Below are 19175 nucleotides of genomic sequence, written 5' to 3' on the forward strand. Positions count from 1 at the left end.
GATCATGGCCACGACATGCCTCTCCTCTTCCTTAAGCCATAGAGGTATTTCCGGGGAGGAACAGAAAATTCATCCAGAGCCTGCTAGGTGGGCTCTCGCAGGTGGGACTAGTGTCCCCTGTGCTTCTCACTCACAGGGCTGGTCTAGACATTCTTTTTATCAATTCTCTAGCATCTTCTCCTCCAACTTACCAACAACCAGAAAGTAGGATCTGATCTTAGGGAAGTTCAAGAATCACAGAGCACCACCTCCAAAGCGGGCCCGGTAGCACATGCCAGGTCTTCTGACCGCCACCTGTGGGACCACCATGAGCCCTCTCCAGACTCAAGGACCGAGGCCGTAGGCCAGGGGGACACAGCTTCCCTCACTCACCCCAGCAAAGGGGGACCACGTCTCGGCAAAGGCATCTCACCCTCTTCAGCCCGAGGGACAACACGATAGATATATGGGGAAACAGAGCAGAAGGTGGGGGTTAGGCAGCCCAGAAGAGCTCATCTGTACTTCCGAGGCAAAGTGGGGCCATTGACTTAATCACAGGGACAAAGTGGGAATGAACATTTCCCTGCTCTGTCCCATAAACCGTGATACGCCTTTCCCTGCATAAGGAGTTCATTAGGAAGTCCCTGGCGGTGTTTCTGATGTCCTAACTTGGCATGGTGGCTGTCGGGCAGGAGGAGACGGCCTGAGCTGAAAAGGTGCTGGGCCTGGGAGGCAGGTGACAGCGGCTCCAGCCGCAGCTCAACCAGCGCCTCGTTCTGCCTCTCGGGGCTCAGCATCTCATCTATAAGCAAAGGGATGAGCATGTACCAGGACAGGCTGCCCAACAGAAATGAAATGAGAGCCATGTAAAGAAAGTTTCCCAGTTGCCACGTTTAAAATTTGAAACAAAGAAACAAACCAACAAACAAAAAACAAATACTAGAATGTGATTTTAAGAACAGATCTTACTTAATCTACTGTATGTAAAATACTATTATTTTGACATGTAATCAATATAGGAAGTAAAGAGATAGTTTATGTAATTTTACTAGACAAGCCTCAGCGTCTGATGTGCATTTGACCTACAGCACATCTCAGCTGAGTCCAGCCTCCTCCCCAGTGCTCCTAGCATCAGTGGCTTTGGCTACTTTATTGGACAGCAACTCCAGGGGTCCCACCATGTTCCTGGCTGTAAAGCGGGAGTAAGTGTCCACACTAACCCTAAAAGGATCTCTCTGAAATAAAGGCGGATTCACTTTGAAATGTCTGGAAACCGGCGGGCTGCACCTCCCTCCCCCCTTGGCTACAAGATTGACTTCTTCCTTGCTGATCCCTTTCTGGATGTAGGGAAGCAATCCAGCAAACAGCCAAGGTGGACTGGCTTCCAGGTTAACTTACCTGCTGTCTGTGTCCAGTCCCATGAAGTCCTCCTTCTCAAACGGGATGCAGGGGAGGGGGATCTTGTCCCCAGAATTCTTGGGGCCACCATCCAGCCACTTGGACTTGAGCAAGATGAAGAGTGACTCAGTGAAGTCCTCGATCCTCTTCTCCACCACCCTGCAGTACTCTTAGATTGAAGGCAACGTCGGTGCGCGTCTGCTCGGCTACCTCCCCATGCTGCACAAAGACAAAAAGCTGAGAGTCATTAAGCGATGTGCCATACAGCTCCTCTGCATGTGGAGCTTCTCGAAGGCCTTGGCAGAGAGACATTCGGTAATGGTGACAAGGCCCACGACCTTGGGGTGTTTCTGGAAGACGCTCCACCGATTCTCGGGCACATAGCGGTGCCTGTAGTGGATACAGAGTGTCCACTGGGAGCCACAAGGGCTGATATGGCTAACCGAGGTGAGTAGCTGATAGATGCAAAAGAAATTCTCCTCTGAGATGATCTCTATGGATTGGACCACAACGGGACGAGTCTGGTGGTCCTCAGCACACTGCACGTAGTCAGGGATGCTCATGTTGCAGGCCCTGCCGAGAGGGGGAGGAGATCGAGGTACATTCTCTGCTGTGTGCTACGGGCCCATCTGGGTTGCGGTGACCTGGTGTGTACCAGCCAGAAGACAAGGGAAGCCAAATCAAATCCAAGGGTACAGTTTGTCCTCAGAGTCTGCATATGGCTACTGTAGCTCGGATCACATTACCCAGCTTTTGGTCTAGGCTTCCTGCCTCTGCAGAGAAAGGTCATTTCTTATTTTCTATTTCCAAGCACCTAGCAAGGCCCTGATGCAAAGTCACTGCTCAAAAATGCTGAATAAAGAAATGAACAAAGGAAATGCTTCCCCAACCCCCTTCAGCAGAATATAAAGAGAAGGACCACAGTAGGATCAAAAGATCTGGATTCCTATTCAATTTATTTGAACTCCTAAGCTTCATAATAATGGATAAGAAAACTTGCCTTGGGGTAGAGGGTACTGTTCATTGGTGGAGCACATGCTTAGCATGTACGAGGTCCTGGGTTCAAACCCCAGTACCTCATTTTAAAAAATCAAACAAATAAATACACCTAATTTCCCTCCTGAAAAAGTATTTTTTAATTCAAAAGTCAAAAAACACCTTGCAATTGACACAACATTGTAAACTTGACTATACTTCAATTGAAAAAAAAGCCTTGCCTTACAAGAATATATCTGGATTACGGATGTTTGAAAATGTAAAATGCATAGGGTACCACCTGCATAAAAGGAGGTGACTGTACACACGTTCTATCCCTCCTTTATGAGTTATACTTCCTTTGGGGGGGTTATAACCTCTCAGAGCTAATTTTCTCAGATTAAAAAATATAAACATTACTTGATTCTCAGTACTGCTGAAGAATCAGATAACTCTATGAAAGCATCTGACCCACAGAGTTTACTCAATAAATGTTTGTTGAATGAATGAATAAACAAGCAAAGTGAATGCTGCTCCCTGCCACAAACCATCATAATGGTACTGCCTGGAAATCCCAAGTCCACGTTCACCCGACTCTGCATTAACAATGTGGGTGACCTGGACAGGCCTGCGTGCTTCACGAAGCCCCAGTTTAATCGTGAATAGAAATAAGGGCAATAACACAAACCTCAAATTGTTAGTGAGTCAGTAATGAATTGTACCCCAACACTGCATGATGGAACCATTAAGAAAACTGGGCAAAGGGTCCATAGGCCCTCTCCATATAATCTCTTACTACCACATGGGAATCTACATTACATCTCAAAATTAAAAGTCTAATATTTTAAAGAGGTTATCGAGGTTAGGTGAGCTCACTGTCTCAAATAAGGAACACACAGTACAAATAGGACAATGCCCAGCCCATGAGATACACTCAGTTAACATTCCCACTGAGCCCACTAGTCCCTCCAACTTCAGAGCAAGAGGATGGGTCCTCGTGGCAACAGGCCACAGCACCTGAAGCTAACAAAGCTAATGGTGTCCACTTAAAAGAGCCCCTGTCACCACCCTTGTTCTAATTTTCTATTTGTAATTTTTTTCTTTTCATTAAATTGGAACTCCAAATTGCATAGAATTCTTACCAGATATCATGATGGCAGCCCTTCAAAACCTGACCACAGAGATCATGATGGCAGCCCTTCTTGGTGAAACAATAAAATGAAAAGCCATTTCCACAAGACCTCTGTGTAAATCTACTAGGGAACTTCATCCTGGACTGAGGAAGAGGACTGGGGAGTAGGGGGTAAACTGGGACACGGAGAAATATGGGCCACCTGTCCCACAATGGACTTTAGACTCACCCTCACCCTCCAGGAACGTCTAAATACACACAGACAGAGTGCTATGGACAAGAATTTTTTTTAAACAAATCCCTGAATCCCTAGCAGATCTTGTTTCTACCGAGACACAAATGTCTTATTTGTATAATGTTTCACAGAAGCCTTAAAATATTATCACCCCAACTTGACACATCAAGAAACTGAGGTAGAGAAGTTTATCACATTCTACAAGATTAGAGAGAGGCCACGTCAGACACCGTATTTAAATCCAAGTCCCTGCTCCGTTGCTCACACTAGAAAGTGTCACATACTGCTTCTTTCCTGCCCTCTCCCTGCAATAAATCTCTGAAGAGTCTTTTCTGCGTCACCTGCAATCAAAATCACATCAATTTTTCACAAAGAGCTATGTCACTCCTTGGAGGACATACCAAAATCTAAAGGGTTGGGTTGAGAGGAGATATTTGCATTTTCTGTTTCTCAAAGGAAACATGGCTTTAAAAGAAACTGAAAAGTATTTATCTAGTCTAAGCGCTCATTGTGCACAGAAAGAAACGGAGGCTCAGAGGAGAAGAGGAAAGGGCGTTATTAACAAATATTGCCTCAGCGCAGCACTAAGCCAGCCCTGGGCACTTCTGGGGGAGGATCTGGAAGGCCCAGGAAAATGAGTGTTAGAGAATAGAAAGAGAAGAAGAATATAAGGTCCCGTCTCTACACCACCATACCATGAATTTCCACCAAATTACCCAGTATGGGTGCAGCCAATAGTAAGGTTGTCTAAACAGGTTATTGAAACCTGGAATTCTCAACCATAGTGGAAATTCCAGCATTTACTGTGCTTTTTTCCCAGTTCAATCATCAATTCAGTGGGCATTCTGTACCAGGGACTACACGAGACCTGGAGTTCTCCCAAATAAAGATCTCTATTACCACGTGTGCAAACCACATAAAGGCAACCAGAAGAAAAGCGCCCACAGATAAGATGGAATTACTGAAACTGAAAGCAGCCAAAGAGCATATATTACTAGGAAAAATGGTGCTCCTATAAATGGACTCATGGACATAGAAAGCAAACTGTATTTAGCAGGCAGGAAAGGAGGGATAAACAGATACAAATTAGTAAATATAAAATAAATGACAAGGACCTGCTATATAACACAGGGAACTATATTCAATTTCTTGTAATGAGTTATACTAAAAACAATCTAAAACATATGTATATACATATGCATATGTTTATAACTGAATCTCTGCTGTACACCTGAAACTAACATTGTAAATTGACTACACTTAAATAAAAAATAATTTAAAAAATAAGTAAAAATAAAAGCAACGCCATTAAGAAAAAATAAAAGAACACTCTAATCCCCTTAGCTGTAGGTGGTGGAGAATTCTGGTTGTAAACACCAAGTCCACTGGATCACTCCAGCAATGGCTGTCACTCTTTCTGACCATCAGAGAGTCACTTGCTTCACTGAGGTTTCTTTTCTCTTCTGTGAAAGGCAACAGCTGCAACTAACGATGTATAGAATCTCATCATTCACAAGCCCAACAAGTAGTGAGGACTTCCCATGGGCCAGGCTCTGGACAAAGGAAAATATAGGGTCCGAAATATATTCATGGGTAGAAGAAGTTTGTGCCATAAAGACGTTAATTCTTCCTGTTTTGATAGACAGATTCATTGCAATTCTGATTAGAATTCCTACCAGATTTTTCTTGGAATGTAACAAGTGAATTTATGGTCAAGATTAGCCAAGAAATTTCTTTAGAACCACCACTGGGGAGGGGTGGATAGGTCATTAATTTCCACTGCTCTTTCTGAAGTGATAAAAACGTTCTGGAATAATAATGGTTGCACAACTGTGAATATGCTAAAAGCTGCTGAATTTTACCATTAAAATGGATGTACTTCATGGTGTGTGAACTATATCACAATAACGCTGTTATATGAAAAAATATTTCTTGACAAATATTTTTCTTTTTATACCACTAGTCTGTCCCACAATTTAAGAAAAACAAAAAACCAATACAAACAAAACTGTGCCAGGAGTTCTTTAGGACTGCAATATCCCTGGGTCTCCAAGGCCTCTGGTGATGCTGTTCCTGTTAACACACACTAGCTGGGCTGGGCTAGTTAGGGACTGTAACTGTCTTTTTAAAATCGACGGTCACACGTTTCACCCTTGGAGAGGGAAGGAAGGAGGATATCACAGCTTCATGCCTTCAGCTCATTTTTAACAGAACCAAGCCCTGCTTTCACCACTGTTAATTCCTCTCACTATAAAAACACGTGACATCAACAAGCACCGCCATCATAACACCTGAAAGTGTTCAAGGTACTTACCTGCGGCAGAAACACTGAGGGAGGAGACAGAAGCTTGCTCAGCACTGATGCTCCCTTTTCCCGACTCCACCAGGTGAAGCTGGGCGCTACAGCCAGAGGCCCTCAGCCCCGGGAGCAGCACACACGCCACTGAGCTGGTCCTGAGGGAGGGTGAAAGGGAAAGGAGGGCAGCCCTAGGGGGGAGGGAAAGGGGGGGTGCGGGCTGCAGCCCCGCTCGGAGGCCAGCCCCAGCACCAGCATAAGCCGCCCGCTCCCGTCCAGGTCTGCAGACCACGCCCACCCGGGAAACAGCCCGCCCATTGGTGGGGACGGGCAGGCGGCCGAGGAGAGGAAGCCCGGGAGGAGAGGACTCGCGGGCGGGAGAGGGGAAGGGGACGCCAGCCGTGGACTGAGGGGATCCCGGCTGCGTGAGAGGTGGCAGGCGCACACCTGGACCTGGACAGCTGTGGCCGGGGCGCCGGGGCAGGTGGTGCTGTCAGAAGGGTCTGGCCAGAGAAATTCAGCTGAACACGGGCTGACTGGCGCCCTTGGGGGCTGTGAAAGGCGGATCACCCTCCCGAAGCCGCCTGAACCCTTTCCCGGGAGCACCCCACCTTGCACTTCCACAGCCAGAAGCCCCGGCCCCAGGCAGGAACCAAAGGCCTAACGGGCGACAGAGTTGAGAAGCATTTGGGGCCAATCCCCGGCTTGGACATGGAGCTTCGAACCAGCGGACCACCAGGCACCGACAGCGCATGCGCAGGAGGGACATGGATCCTCTGGATTCTGCGAGAGAAGGTGGGACAGCGAGGGAGGGAGAAGATGGGAGCGGGTGGAGAAGAGGGGAAAAGTGGAGGGATACAGATGGACAGGAAGAGCAGAGAAGGGATGGGTCTGGATAGGGGAGTGTCGTAGCGGAGTTGGAGAGAAAAAGCTTTACCTCTAGGGCACCCTGAGATGGCAGACCTACCTCTGTACCCTTCTGTAACCGTTCAAGTCTCGCAGCTCATGTTTTACCTCCCTGATCCAGCCCTCCATCAGATGCTTCTGCAGAAACACTACGGGGATCACACCCGTTGCCCCCATGCGGAGCTGGGTTCTCTGTTGCTCTGAGAACCAAGCACCCGCAGGTGTTGTCGCTCAGAACTTCCTTGGGAAGAGCACATATTCCCCTTTTACACGCTGGGAAACAGGCAGGAAGGATCACTGCCTTAGCTCCACTGTCCCAGGTGTTGGGCTGGGGGGAGTGGTGTGGTACAAGATCAGAGCCCCAGACAGAGCAGACTGCCTGAGTGTTGGTGCATAGTCCCCATCCCTCCTGGGTAAACCATACCCCACCCTAGTGGAAACATCAAGGGCTCACAGTGGTTTCCTGGGGGTGGGAGAGCTGTCCTCATGTGAAGGAAAAGTCCAGCTGGGCTAACAAGCTAAGTCACAAATCTAAGTGTGATAAGTGTCGGTTTACTGATCTAAGTTCTGCTGGGCTATCTCGTAAATCTGAAGTTTAGTGTCAGTTTATTGGCCTAACAACCTAACTCGCAATTCCAAGCTCAACAAGTGTCAGTAACGTGATCTATTACAAATTGATAAGCTCCAGTGTACTGATTCCTTGCTTTTTGTTCTTTAAGTCTTATTGGCTAATATCCCCTTACTTGTATTGAAGTATTTAAAACCTCATGTGCACGTCTTGGAGGTGCTCAGAACTTCGGAGCAGAAGCCCCTCTGAGCCCGCCGGCATAATAATTCTGAGTACTCCAGCACTCCGATTGGTGCTTGTTTCTTGGCTGGCCTGTTTCCATAACACTCAGCTCCAGTGCCCAGCTTTCTAGGTAGATAGGAGTGTTACCAAGTCCAAATTCATTCTCCTCAGTGCAGGACAGGCCAATAAGTTTGGAAACCAGATGTTGGGGCTTGGAATAGCAAGTTTCTGTAGACCTAGTTGGCAAACTAATGTTCTGGAAAACCATCTCCCCAAGTCACAATTCAGGCTCCTTTCCTACGCGCTTGGTTGTTGCAAACTTCTTAGTGTAGGAATTCCTTCTTGTTAGAATCCTTTGTTCTTACAGCTATCTGCGTGGGTCAGATCCCTGTAAATCTCCAACAAAACAAACGTTATTTTCTATTCTGCAATTTGCTATCTTTTAATGAATGAAAAAGTGTTAAATAATCTTAAAGGTCAGAGCTTCAGAATAAGCTCTCCTGTGTATTTCAGGCTCTAGGCAACAATTTTTTACAAGCAAGATGAAGCCTAGGAGACAGAGCATAGGGTTAAATTCAAAGGAACAGATCTAATATGGAGTCAGATTTGTTCTGTTCTATTACCCGGGCAGAAGCCACTTGAGGATTTAAATCTCTTTAAGTTAAAAATAACTAAAATTTTAAAGGAATTTACATACATAGATGGGAATGTGCAAAGCATATCTGGAAAAGCACCCAAAAGATAGTAAACAGTGGCATCTCCAGACAGGGCTGAAAGAACAGAGGATGAGGGAAAACTTCTTTCACTTGTGTATTTTTGTGCTCTGTCTGAGTTTTTTTTTTAACCATTTGCTTGCATTTCTTTTTCAGTTAAAATAATGTGTAATGGAGCAAAGGAGTAACTAGCTTAGCAAATACAGCAGCCATGGAATCACTAAGTCATCACTTTTGATTTAAGCCAGAAAGCATTTATTGACTCTCTCCAGTGTGCTCAGTCCTGTTTTAAGACTTCTTTTATATTATTATTATTATTATAATACTATTATTATTTCTAGTACTATTACTATTACTATTATTACTATTATTTTATGAAATAATAACATGGTATACCTCACCCCTGCCCATGGCTGGTGGAAAACCAACTGAGTTTTTCTTGAGTTGTTTTCCAAGGAGTAGAGATGAGTTTATAAACAGAACACATCTTCAGGGCAAAACAGGCAGTGTGCATTACCAGCAGGCCAGACAGCAATGAAGGGTTTTCAATAGAGGCACCCAGAAGCTGAGAGAGAAAGCCTCCAGGACACTACAAAAAGCTGCCCAAACTGCCATCTCCATGGTACTACTGAAATAGGAAAGAACAAATCTGACTCCATATTTGATCTGTTTCTTTGACTTTAACAAAGCCAAGTTAATATGCTCCGGTCTTTTCATGGGTTATGATGTCACAGAGGAAACGGACAGGTCAACAAGGAACCACTCTGCCGTGATCACGGAGCCGGGGAAAGGGACGGGCTGCAAGATGTATGAAGCAGCCGCAACTGTGCCCGTGCTTCTAGGCAGGTATCCAAAATCGCCTCGACAAGGTGTCAAACATTTGTGCCCACGTCCTCATCAACAGACATGTATTAAAGACAAATGGAACCATATAAAAGGCCAATACCCTTGCTGGGTACACCGTCCAAAGAACAAAGTCTCAGTTTGACAACTGGCCATCTCGGTTCCATGGGATTCATTCTTGGAGAACCTTAACAACCACTCTTCTGTCCTCAAGAATTGCTGCATATTTGTCCTATCTTTGGCTCAGGGATGCAGCACGTTCAAGTGAACTTTAATGTCTGCACAGATTTGACTGTCTTTCTCCAGGTTCATTTGTCCATTCCAATGAGGCCTGAGCTAAGTCCATCCTCTGTAAGATCTAGTCCCTCCAGTGACAGCTCATTGAGCCTGCAATTAAAAGCCAAGTGAACAAGACTGTCCTCAGCTAAAAATTTCACCCACCCTTCACTGTTTTCTTAATCTCCTCTCCTGGCTAAGTGCAACAGACTAACACCTCCCTCCACCAAGATTACCAACTATGTCATTTTGTCTCCCCAAAGAGAAAGTAAGGTCCGTAATAGAGGAGACAACTACATAGTCACCTCTGAATTCGTAGCATATAGAAATGTTAATAAATAGAACTATGATCATGGCTTCTTTCCTTTAAAACCTTTCTGGTTATTTGAATGAGACCTTGGAAGGGAGGTGTTTGCTGTCCAGTATCTTGATCCACAAGACTCTGGAGGCCTTTTTCAGAATGGCTGTTCACTGATTCATTCAAAACACAACTTATCAATCAAGGAGTAGCTGTGCTTTTCTGCCAGGTGTTTGTGGTCACTCTAATGCCAGAACAACTTTAAACTATATCCTTACTTTGGATTTGTTATTTTTCCCCTCTTCCAACAAAATTGACTTTCCTTATTTTCTTGCCTTGAGGAAATTTTTTTTTCCTATTTCACCCTTTAGTAAACCAAGATCCTCAGGATGGGCTTGGCCCATAATATGATCCCCCATCCAACTCCTAGTGTCAGAGGCCTGGGGCTCACATCCTGCCCTCCTGTCAAGGCAACTGAAAATCAGTTCAGGATCGAACCAGCACCCCAGGGATTCTAAGGCTCGCATATCTCCCAGAAACCCTGCTTTCTCATTTGTCTTGGCTTCTGAGAATTTCCCCTCACTTTCTTGACAATTTGTTGTGCAGCTTGAAAGATGAGGAAGGAAGGTTTTATTTCTTAATCAGCATTTTAAGGAACTTGTGTAATGAAAGTTTTCACGAGTTTCTAGAACCCTCCATTGCCGAGATAGAAAACACACTAGATATTTTCTAAATTTAGCTCCCATGTGCATTTTTTCTTTGTTTTTGTTTTCTTAACTGTTAACAGACATTTTTTAATTAAAAAAAAATAAGGCCCCAAAAAGGATAGAACACTGAAGGGGCAATCAAAATTAAAGGGCAAAGACAGAAAAATGATAACTACTCTACAAAGTTAATATAATACATACACTATGTATCAGATCAGCAATTCTCAGTAACAGCTAATTGAAACATGACCATGAGGTAAAATTTCTCTCCTGTCAGGACATGGCCAACAGAAAATACAATTAAACCAACAAACTAATATCCTAAGTCTGGCGAGGTACAGAAGGCTACAAGCTAAATGTGTCTTCTTCTGGAAAAGAGGAAGACACACCAGCTCTTTTCTATGGAGCCTGAGCCCACGGGAGGACGGTGAAGTGAGCTCTGTAAGTACCCAATTAGCAAACTGAGTGATGAATAAATAGACGTGAGCTTTGATGACAGAGGTGATACTACTATTCATTTGTCCTGTAAAGTATGACTTCCGTTCAGTGATCAATACTTCGGTGTCCTCAGGAGTTGACATTATTCGAAAATGCACAGCCTTGGCCCAGACCTCCTCTTTCAGCTCGTGACACTGCACTTAGATGTCACAAGGGCACCTCCAACTCCACCTGCAAAGAGCTGACTTCACGGTGCTCCTCCAATAGCCGTCCTGCCCAGGGCCTCTGGTCCGGGGCTAAGTTCTCCGTGCCTCTCCCAACTCAGACCCATCACTCACAGATGTGAATGGACCCCTCCTTCAGGGCCCAGATATCCTCAGACACCGAGTCCCACCACCCACACCTGACCTACCAGATACTCACTGTCACTCACTCAGCACTGACTCTGTGCTGGGACCATGCTGCACACTGCAAACGTTATCTCACTGGATCTCCACAACAGTCCTGGGAATTGGGTACATCACTGCTTCAATTGATTAGATAAATTGTTTCACTTCCTTGAGTGCGTCATTCAAACTGACACGGCTACTGAGCCACAAGCCTGGCCCTGAAAACCACTTGAAAATTGAACACTGCTACACCTCGCAGCCACCCTACTCTGACTCATCACATCACCTCCTGCCAAGCCTTCTAAATGTTTCCAAGCATTCTACAAGACAAAAGTGAACTACGAGAGCACCCCACTCTCCAACATAAAATCTGTCAATGATGGTCCACTGCCCTTAGGAGAAAGCCCCACCGGGCCTGAGCACAGCCCAACGGCCCAGCATCCGCGTTCCCTGCGCGGCCGCGCCGCCTCACCCAGTACGCAGCTCTACACGTGCCTTCTCTAGGACAGGGATGCAGACTCCGCACAACCCAGGGCTTGTCTCACTTGAACAATGATCACCTTCTTCAGTGTTCATCTTCTTCTTTGCTGACCCTCAGAAAAATGTTTTCTCATGATGAATCAATATCTTTTTCCTTATAACTTCCCATCATTGATAATGAGCTCCCCCAAAAGAGAGAAGACCTAATTGTCTGTCTCCTTATCTGTAAAGTGAGATTAACAAGGAAATATGTGAGGTTTTATGAGAAATAATATTCATGTGAGGCTGAGGGACAATTCCATCATACAATAAGCACTCAATATGTGCTTAATTAATATTAATAAGATTATATTGCATTCCAGCAACCTTCAATCAATTTTTAATGACTTTGTCCAACAGACTACTGACAAACTGTTGGACGAACCACTTTGAGCAGATCAGCACAAGCGTACTGGGATAGGTAAGCGCTGACTCCAGTTGCAGCTGCAGCCACCCAGCACTATGGGGTAGGGGCAGTTTGCTCAAGCTCTTACATGTTGCTTGAGCATTTAGTTGTCGTTATTGATTAAAGACAGGTGTTCTTTAGTCAAAGCCCCTGAAACATAAATCTACAAAGATTGATGCAAATTAGGTTTCAAGAACAACACTCTCATTAGAAATTATTTGAAAATCATAGTCTTAACTACTCCGCACATCAAAAGGGCATGTTCTTAATGTATCTGAGTAAATACACCGAAAGGGTTGTTTAAAAGAAATTACGATGAAGCCATCCTGAATAAGCTCCAGTATCATCTGCACAAAGCCCCACCCAAGGGTCTCATTTCACATTTCCACATAGGTGTTCAGGTAGCTTAACTTGGATCTTGGTTTCTTATAACACGGGGTGGGGAATTGTTGTGGATAGATTTAAGTAGCAAATATATAACTAGGGTAATTTCTGTTAAGGAATTCTAGAAATAAGAAGATTGATACATAGTCCCACCCATAAGAAACTCAGCATTTCCAATTACAGCAGCATTAAAAATAAAATGAGAGATTCATTTAACAAAAATTTACAAGATTTGTACATTGAACTTTTTGAAGTATCACCAAAATAAATTTTAAAAGATCTACATATATGGAAGACATCCCATTTCCATGGAATGATAGACAGTATTATTAAAAATATTAAGACTCCTCAAAATGACCTACATATACAGTGGAATCCCTATCAAAATTCCAGCTGACTTCTTTGCAAAAATTGAAAAACTGATCCCAAAATTAATATGGACGTGCAAGGGGCCCAGGATAGCCAAAACAACCTTGCAAAAGAAGAGTAAAGTTGGAGGACTCACTTTAAAAGGTACTAAAATGCTATAGTAATAAGTCAGTATGTTGCTGGCATAAGTTTGGATAAATAAATCTATGAGACACAATAAAAACCCACGGGGAAAAACTTACATTTACAGACAGTTTTCCACTACGGGGCCAAAAACACCCCATTGAAAGAATAGTCTATTCAACAAATTGTGCAGGGACAGCTGGGTGTCTGCAGGCAAAAGAATCAATCTGGAATCTGAACACCCATATTTTATATAACAAATAAAAATTAAAACAAAGTAGATCACAGACAGAAATGTAAAAATTAACCTATAAACTTTCTAAAAGAAGACACAGTATAAATCTTTGTGGTCCTAGGATAGGCTTTGGTTTCCTGGATACAATACAAAGAGCACAAGTGATAGAAGAAAAAAGCAGATAAACTGGACTTCATCAAAGTTAAAACCCTTTTCTTACAAAGGACATCATCAAGAAAGTGAAATGACAGGGGAAATGGGTATCTCAAGTCAGAGAGTGCTTGCTTAGCAAGAAAAATAAAATAAATCAGTACATCTATCTACCTCCCCTGTAAAGAAATTGTTTTAATGTTTAAAAAAATATAGTGAAAGACAATGTGCAGAATAGAAGAACAATTTTGCAAAACATGTATCTAATAAGAGAGTAGCATCCAGGATATATAACGAATTCTTACAACTGAACAATACAATAAAACAGACCCAATTTTTAAATTTACCACGAATTTAGATACATATACAAATGGCCAATAAGCATATGAAAAGATGCTCAACATCACTAGACAAATCAAAATCAAAATGAGATCTCATTTTACACCCACTAGGATGGTTATTACCAAATCACGGACAATAACAAATGTCGTTCAGGAGGCAGAGAAACCTCATATGCGGCCAGGGGAAAGGGACAATTGTGCAACTTCTTTGGAGAAGCCTGGTATTTCCTCAAAAGCTTAGAGTTATATGGCTCAGCAATTCCACTCCTATATGTAGAGTCATCCCTCAATACCCTTGGGGGGTTGGTTTCAGGAACCCCACACCCTGGATACCATAATCCAAGGATGTTCGAGTCCCTTTACAATCAGCCATCTGGATCCATGTAGTGGAAACTACAGATATGGAGGGCCAACTGTACAGCCAACAGAATGAAAATATATTCTCATAAAAATTTCACATCAATATTCATAGCAGTATCATTCAGAGTATCCAAAAGTTACTAACAATATCCATCCATCAATGAACGGATAAACACATTTACCAAGAATAGGCCCACAAACTTTTGGTCATTGAAACTTTGACAAAGGAGGTGAGAACATACAATGGAGTAAAGACAGCCTCTTCAGCAAATGGTGCAGGGAAAACTGCACAGCTGCATGTAAATCAATGAAGTTAGACTACTCCCTCACAGCATACACAAAAATGAATTCAAAATGTGTTAAAGAATTAAACATATAGACAAGACACTATAAACCTCTTAGAAGCAACCATAGGCAAAACATGTGACATACATCTCAGCAATGTTTTCCTAGAGCAGTCTACTCAAGCAATAGAAAAACAACCAAAAATATACAAGAGGGATCTAATTAAACTTACAAACTTTTGCACAGCTAAGGAAACAGTAAGCAAAACAAAAAGACAACCAAACTATGGAATGGGAGAAAATATTTGCAATAAATGAAACTGCTAGGGGCTTAATTCCCAGAATATGTAAACAGCTTTTACACTTAATAAGAAAGAAAAACAAACAATTCAATTCAAAAAATGGCAGAAGTCCTAAAGAAACATTTCTCCAATGAAGACGCACAAATGGCCAGTAGGCACATGAAAAAATGTTCAATATCATTATCAGAGAAATGCAAATCAAAACTGCAATCAAATATCACCTCTCACCAGTCAGAATAGCCATCATTCAGAAGTTCACAGACAATAAATACTGGAGAGGCTGCGGAGAATTGGGAACCCTCCTACACTGTGGTGGGAATGCAGTTTGGTGGAGCCATTGTGGAAAAATGTATAGAGGTTCATCAAAAGACAAAACCTTGACCTCCCAGATGACCCAGCAATCCCACTCCTGGGCATATATCCAGAAGGAACCCTAATTAAAAAAGACACCTACACCCCAATGTTCACAGCAGCACTATTTACAATAGCAAGACATGGAAACAACCGAAATGTCCACTGACAGATGGCTGGATAAAGAGGTTGTAGCATATTTGTCCAATAGACTACTATTCAGCCATAAAATAATAATAAAATAATGCCATTTGCAGCAACATCAATGGACCTGGAGAATGTCATTCTAAGTGAAGTAAGCCAGAAAGAGAAAGGAAAATACCACATGAGATTGCTGACATGTGGAATCTAAAAAAAAAAAAAGAAAGGAACAAAAAAATAAACTTATCTACAGAACAGAAACAGACAGAGTCACAGAAAACAAACTGTGGTTACCAGAGGGGGGAGGGTGTGGGAAGGAATAAATTGGGAGTTCAAGATTTGCAGTTACTGAGTATGTAAAGAATAAACAGCAAGTTTATACTGTATAGCACAGGAGAATATATTTAATATCTTATAGTAACTTATGTTTAAAAACAGTATGAAAATGAATGCAGGTATGTTCCTTTTTAACTGAAGTCTTTTGCTGTAGACAGGAAACTGACACAACATTATAAACTGACTAGACTTCAATGAAAATATTTTTAAATAAACTAAAACCAAAAAAAATGGAAAAGGATATTATCAAACAAAAAGAATAAAGTACTGATTCAGGCTACAATATGGATGAACCTTGAAATTTTATGCTAAAATAAGCCAGACACAGAAAGCCAAATAGTGCCCTATAAGGTGAACTGTATCTAAGCGTTTATTGTACTACTGTAAATTTTCCAGATGTTTGAAATCTATCAATATCAAAATAAAATATATTATGCATTAAAAACGCTTCCTCACAGGAGGGCTTTAATTATTAAATGCAGAAACGCATATAAAGCTCTTGGAAAAACAATTTGCACGTCCACACACAGTCACTGCTGTCACTGCCACTCAGAGGGTGGTGACAGCGCTGATGAGAGCTGCCTCCACTCGCTCCCCTGCAGAAAGGAGTGAAGGCCTGAGCTCTGACAGGCAGGGTGAGCGTGAACCTGAGTCATACACAGCCACGTTCCAGACTCTGCGTTACCCAACTTTCTTATACAAACTGCAACATGTAATGTAAACACGCTAGAGAGATGTATCTTAAACACAGGGAATACAGACAATGTTTTACAGTAACTATAAATGGAGCATCTATTGTACACCTGAAACTAATATCATATTTTAAATCAGCTATATTTTTATGAAAAATTAAAAAATATTTTTAAAATGCTATCACTTTGATATTCAATTCGGTTTTTAAGTTACTACTAAACAGCTCAGAATGTATAAAAGCATTTAATTGTGCTGTTTGCTTACATATTTATTTACATTCAGCCTCTTGCTAAAAGAGAATTTAAACAATTCTGTTAAACACAGCTTAACAACCATAACAACAAAAATGCAAAACGGAGAGTGAAGAGAAAATGGAGATTCAATACTTAAATGAAACCAGGGGGAGATAAACTCATAAAAATGGATTCCATGAAGTCAGGGCAAGTGTTAAAGGCCGACTACAAATTCAGCTGAAAGATTCTTGGCAGCTAAAGCAAAAAGAAAATGATGAAGGGGCGGGTGATAGAGCATGTGCTTAGCGTGCACGGGGTCCTGGGTTCAAGCCCCAGGGCCTCCACTAACAGATAAATACATCTAATTACCTCCCCCCCAAAAGAACCCCAAAGAAAAGATAAAGAGAAATTTCTTTCCCAAAGAACCCTGATATTAAATTTAGTTAAATACTTAAAAAAAGATAAAAAGAAAAATAAAAAATATAAGTGACACTGTGAAGGAAAACCCCAGCTGGGCTAACAAGCTAAGTCACAAATCTAAGTGTGATAAGTGTCGGTTTACTGATCTAAGTTTTGCTGAGCTACCTGGTAAACCTGAAGTTTAGTGTCAGTTTAATGGGCTAATAAGCTAACACGTAAATCCAAGGACAACAATTGTCAGTAACGGGATCTGTTCCAAATTGATAAGCTTCAGTGTACTGATTCCTTGCTATTTGTTGTTTGAGCCTTATTGGCTAATAGCCCCATACTTGTAATTAACCCTATAAAACCTCATGTGCACGTCTTGGAGGTGCTCAGAGCTTTGGAAATGAAGCCCCTCTGAGCGTGCCAGCGAAATAAATCTCAGTACTACAACCTTGTGAGTTATACTTGTTTCTTGGCTTGCCTGTTGTTTCTATAACAACACAAGCGATAATGCCCGTGAGATAAATCTGCGGAGGTTGCTGTCAGGTCCCCTTGTCTCACGTAGGAAAATCTGAAACATTTTTCTTACCATTCAGGGTCATCATAAGCCCACCTCACACCTCCCACCTTTAAATGCAGGAGCACAGGTAGGGCCCGACCTTTGCTGTCTCTGTGTCATCACAGTGAGACAGGATGGAAGGGGGAAGAGCACAGCCATTCAAGGAAGGCCACAGCAATTAACATCAAAATGTTAAAGGATTCAAACCCCAATAGGCCTTGAGGCTCAGGATGAAGAGATTTAACTTCTAGCAGATCTTGAGCTTCAGTAAACATCCATTGTAATAGTAACTTGGTGAATAACATGCCCCAGGCACCATGGCAGTCCCAATGCTAGCCACAAAAGGTCAAAGGGTGGGAAATGGCCAACTCCCTGGGAATCCTAGCCCCTTGCCCTAAGGCTGGTCCTTCTACTTATTAGCATATGAAACCACCAAGCCCAAGAAAACAAGCAACACAGCGCCACCTCGCGGTCACCACTCTCTCTTCCTCTTTGGGGAAGGCCCACAATGTGTGGAGTGTGTACCTACTTCTAATATGAGCATCAAACCCCCACACCTCGTGACGTTTCTCTTGCATTTCAATGTATCTCTCTGAATAAATCTACCTTTACTCAACACTGGCTTGCTCTTGAATTCTTTACTGCATGAAGTTAAGGAACAAAATCTGGTGGGGCACATCCCAGGGGCTCAATGAAAGCCTGGGACACAGCCCTTCTCATGCCCAACGTTTTTTATTCTTGTATCAACAGGACTGGGCTGTGAAGGGAGGTCTGAGGCCACAGCTAAGGGACAGAAGCAGCCTCCAGGGCTCCAATTGGTGGGCAGTCTCTCCCCCAGCATGGGTCTTGGGGTCTGCCCGGTTCTCTGTGTTTCTCTGTTGTGCTGACTCCCCAGACATACAGCGTACTCCTAGGCTTGTCCCCACAAAACCCTTCTCTCCAAAATACAAGCACATCATGTCACAATCCTCTTGTTCAACAAGGAAATGTTCAGCCCAATTTTTCCTCCCCAATAAAGTACCCAACTGTCCTCGCTCCCATCACACCACTATTTTCTTTGTGAGAACTCTGAACTCGCCACACCCCATCCTGAACACAGGTGCCTTACTGGCTGTGATTGAGATGTTTCTTTCTCACACAGCAAGCGTCCTTTCACTTTCCCCTTGTTACCTTAAAAAAGCATTTCCTGAGTCACTCACCCCTCTGATTCTGAACTAACAAAGTGCTGAGTTTGCAGTCACTATATGCATACATCCCTGTTTTGGCTAGGTTTCCATCACAAGATATTCATTAAGGAGCTGCATCAAGAAGTTTAAAGAGGCTATTCTTACATCTGAGTGGAGGAGCCTGCAAAAAAGTTGAATGGCTTTGAAGAGAGAGTTAACCAGGGACAAAGAAGTTGCAGGTCCTAGTCAAAAGTGTCATGAGGCAAAATGTTCTCCCAAGACTCAGTGTGGCTTATGAACACGGAGTCGGCGGGGAGGAGGTGACAGGCAGTGAGTAGGGTGAGTGATACAGGTTACGCTCCCCCAGCTGGGGAAGAAAAGGTTTTTTCCAGTTTTCCAAACAATTTCTTACTACCTTTTTCTATTATTGTCACATACTATTT

At 43.0% G+C, this 19175-nt stretch overlaps 1 protein-coding gene across 1 annotated transcript in view; it reads right to left on the reverse strand.

Moving 5' to 3' along the window:
* Positions 1-5726: 5726 nt before the first annotated feature.
* Positions 5727-19175, reverse strand: part of LOC140694902 (uncharacterized) — a 1054641-nt gene continuing 1041192 nt past the window's right edge. Inside the window, exons 11-14 of the mRNA XM_072957918.1 lie at positions 6627-6798; positions 6463-6518; positions 6034-6173; positions 5727-5871 (exon numbers count right to left, since the gene is read on the reverse strand). Of these exons, the coding sequence (XP_072814019.1) occupies positions 5867-5871; positions 6034-6173; positions 6463-6518; positions 6627-6798 (373 nt within the window). The 3' untranslated portion in view covers positions 5727-5866. The remainder of the gene's footprint in view (positions 5872-6033; positions 6174-6462; positions 6519-6626; positions 6799-19175) is intronic.

This window comes from Vicugna pacos, unplaced genomic scaffold (genome assembly GCF_048564905.1).
Source record: "Vicugna pacos unplaced genomic scaffold, VicPac4 scaffold_110, whole genome shotgun sequence".
NCBI classification, from domain to species: domain Eukaryota; kingdom Metazoa; phylum Chordata; class Mammalia; order Artiodactyla; family Camelidae; genus Vicugna; species Vicugna pacos.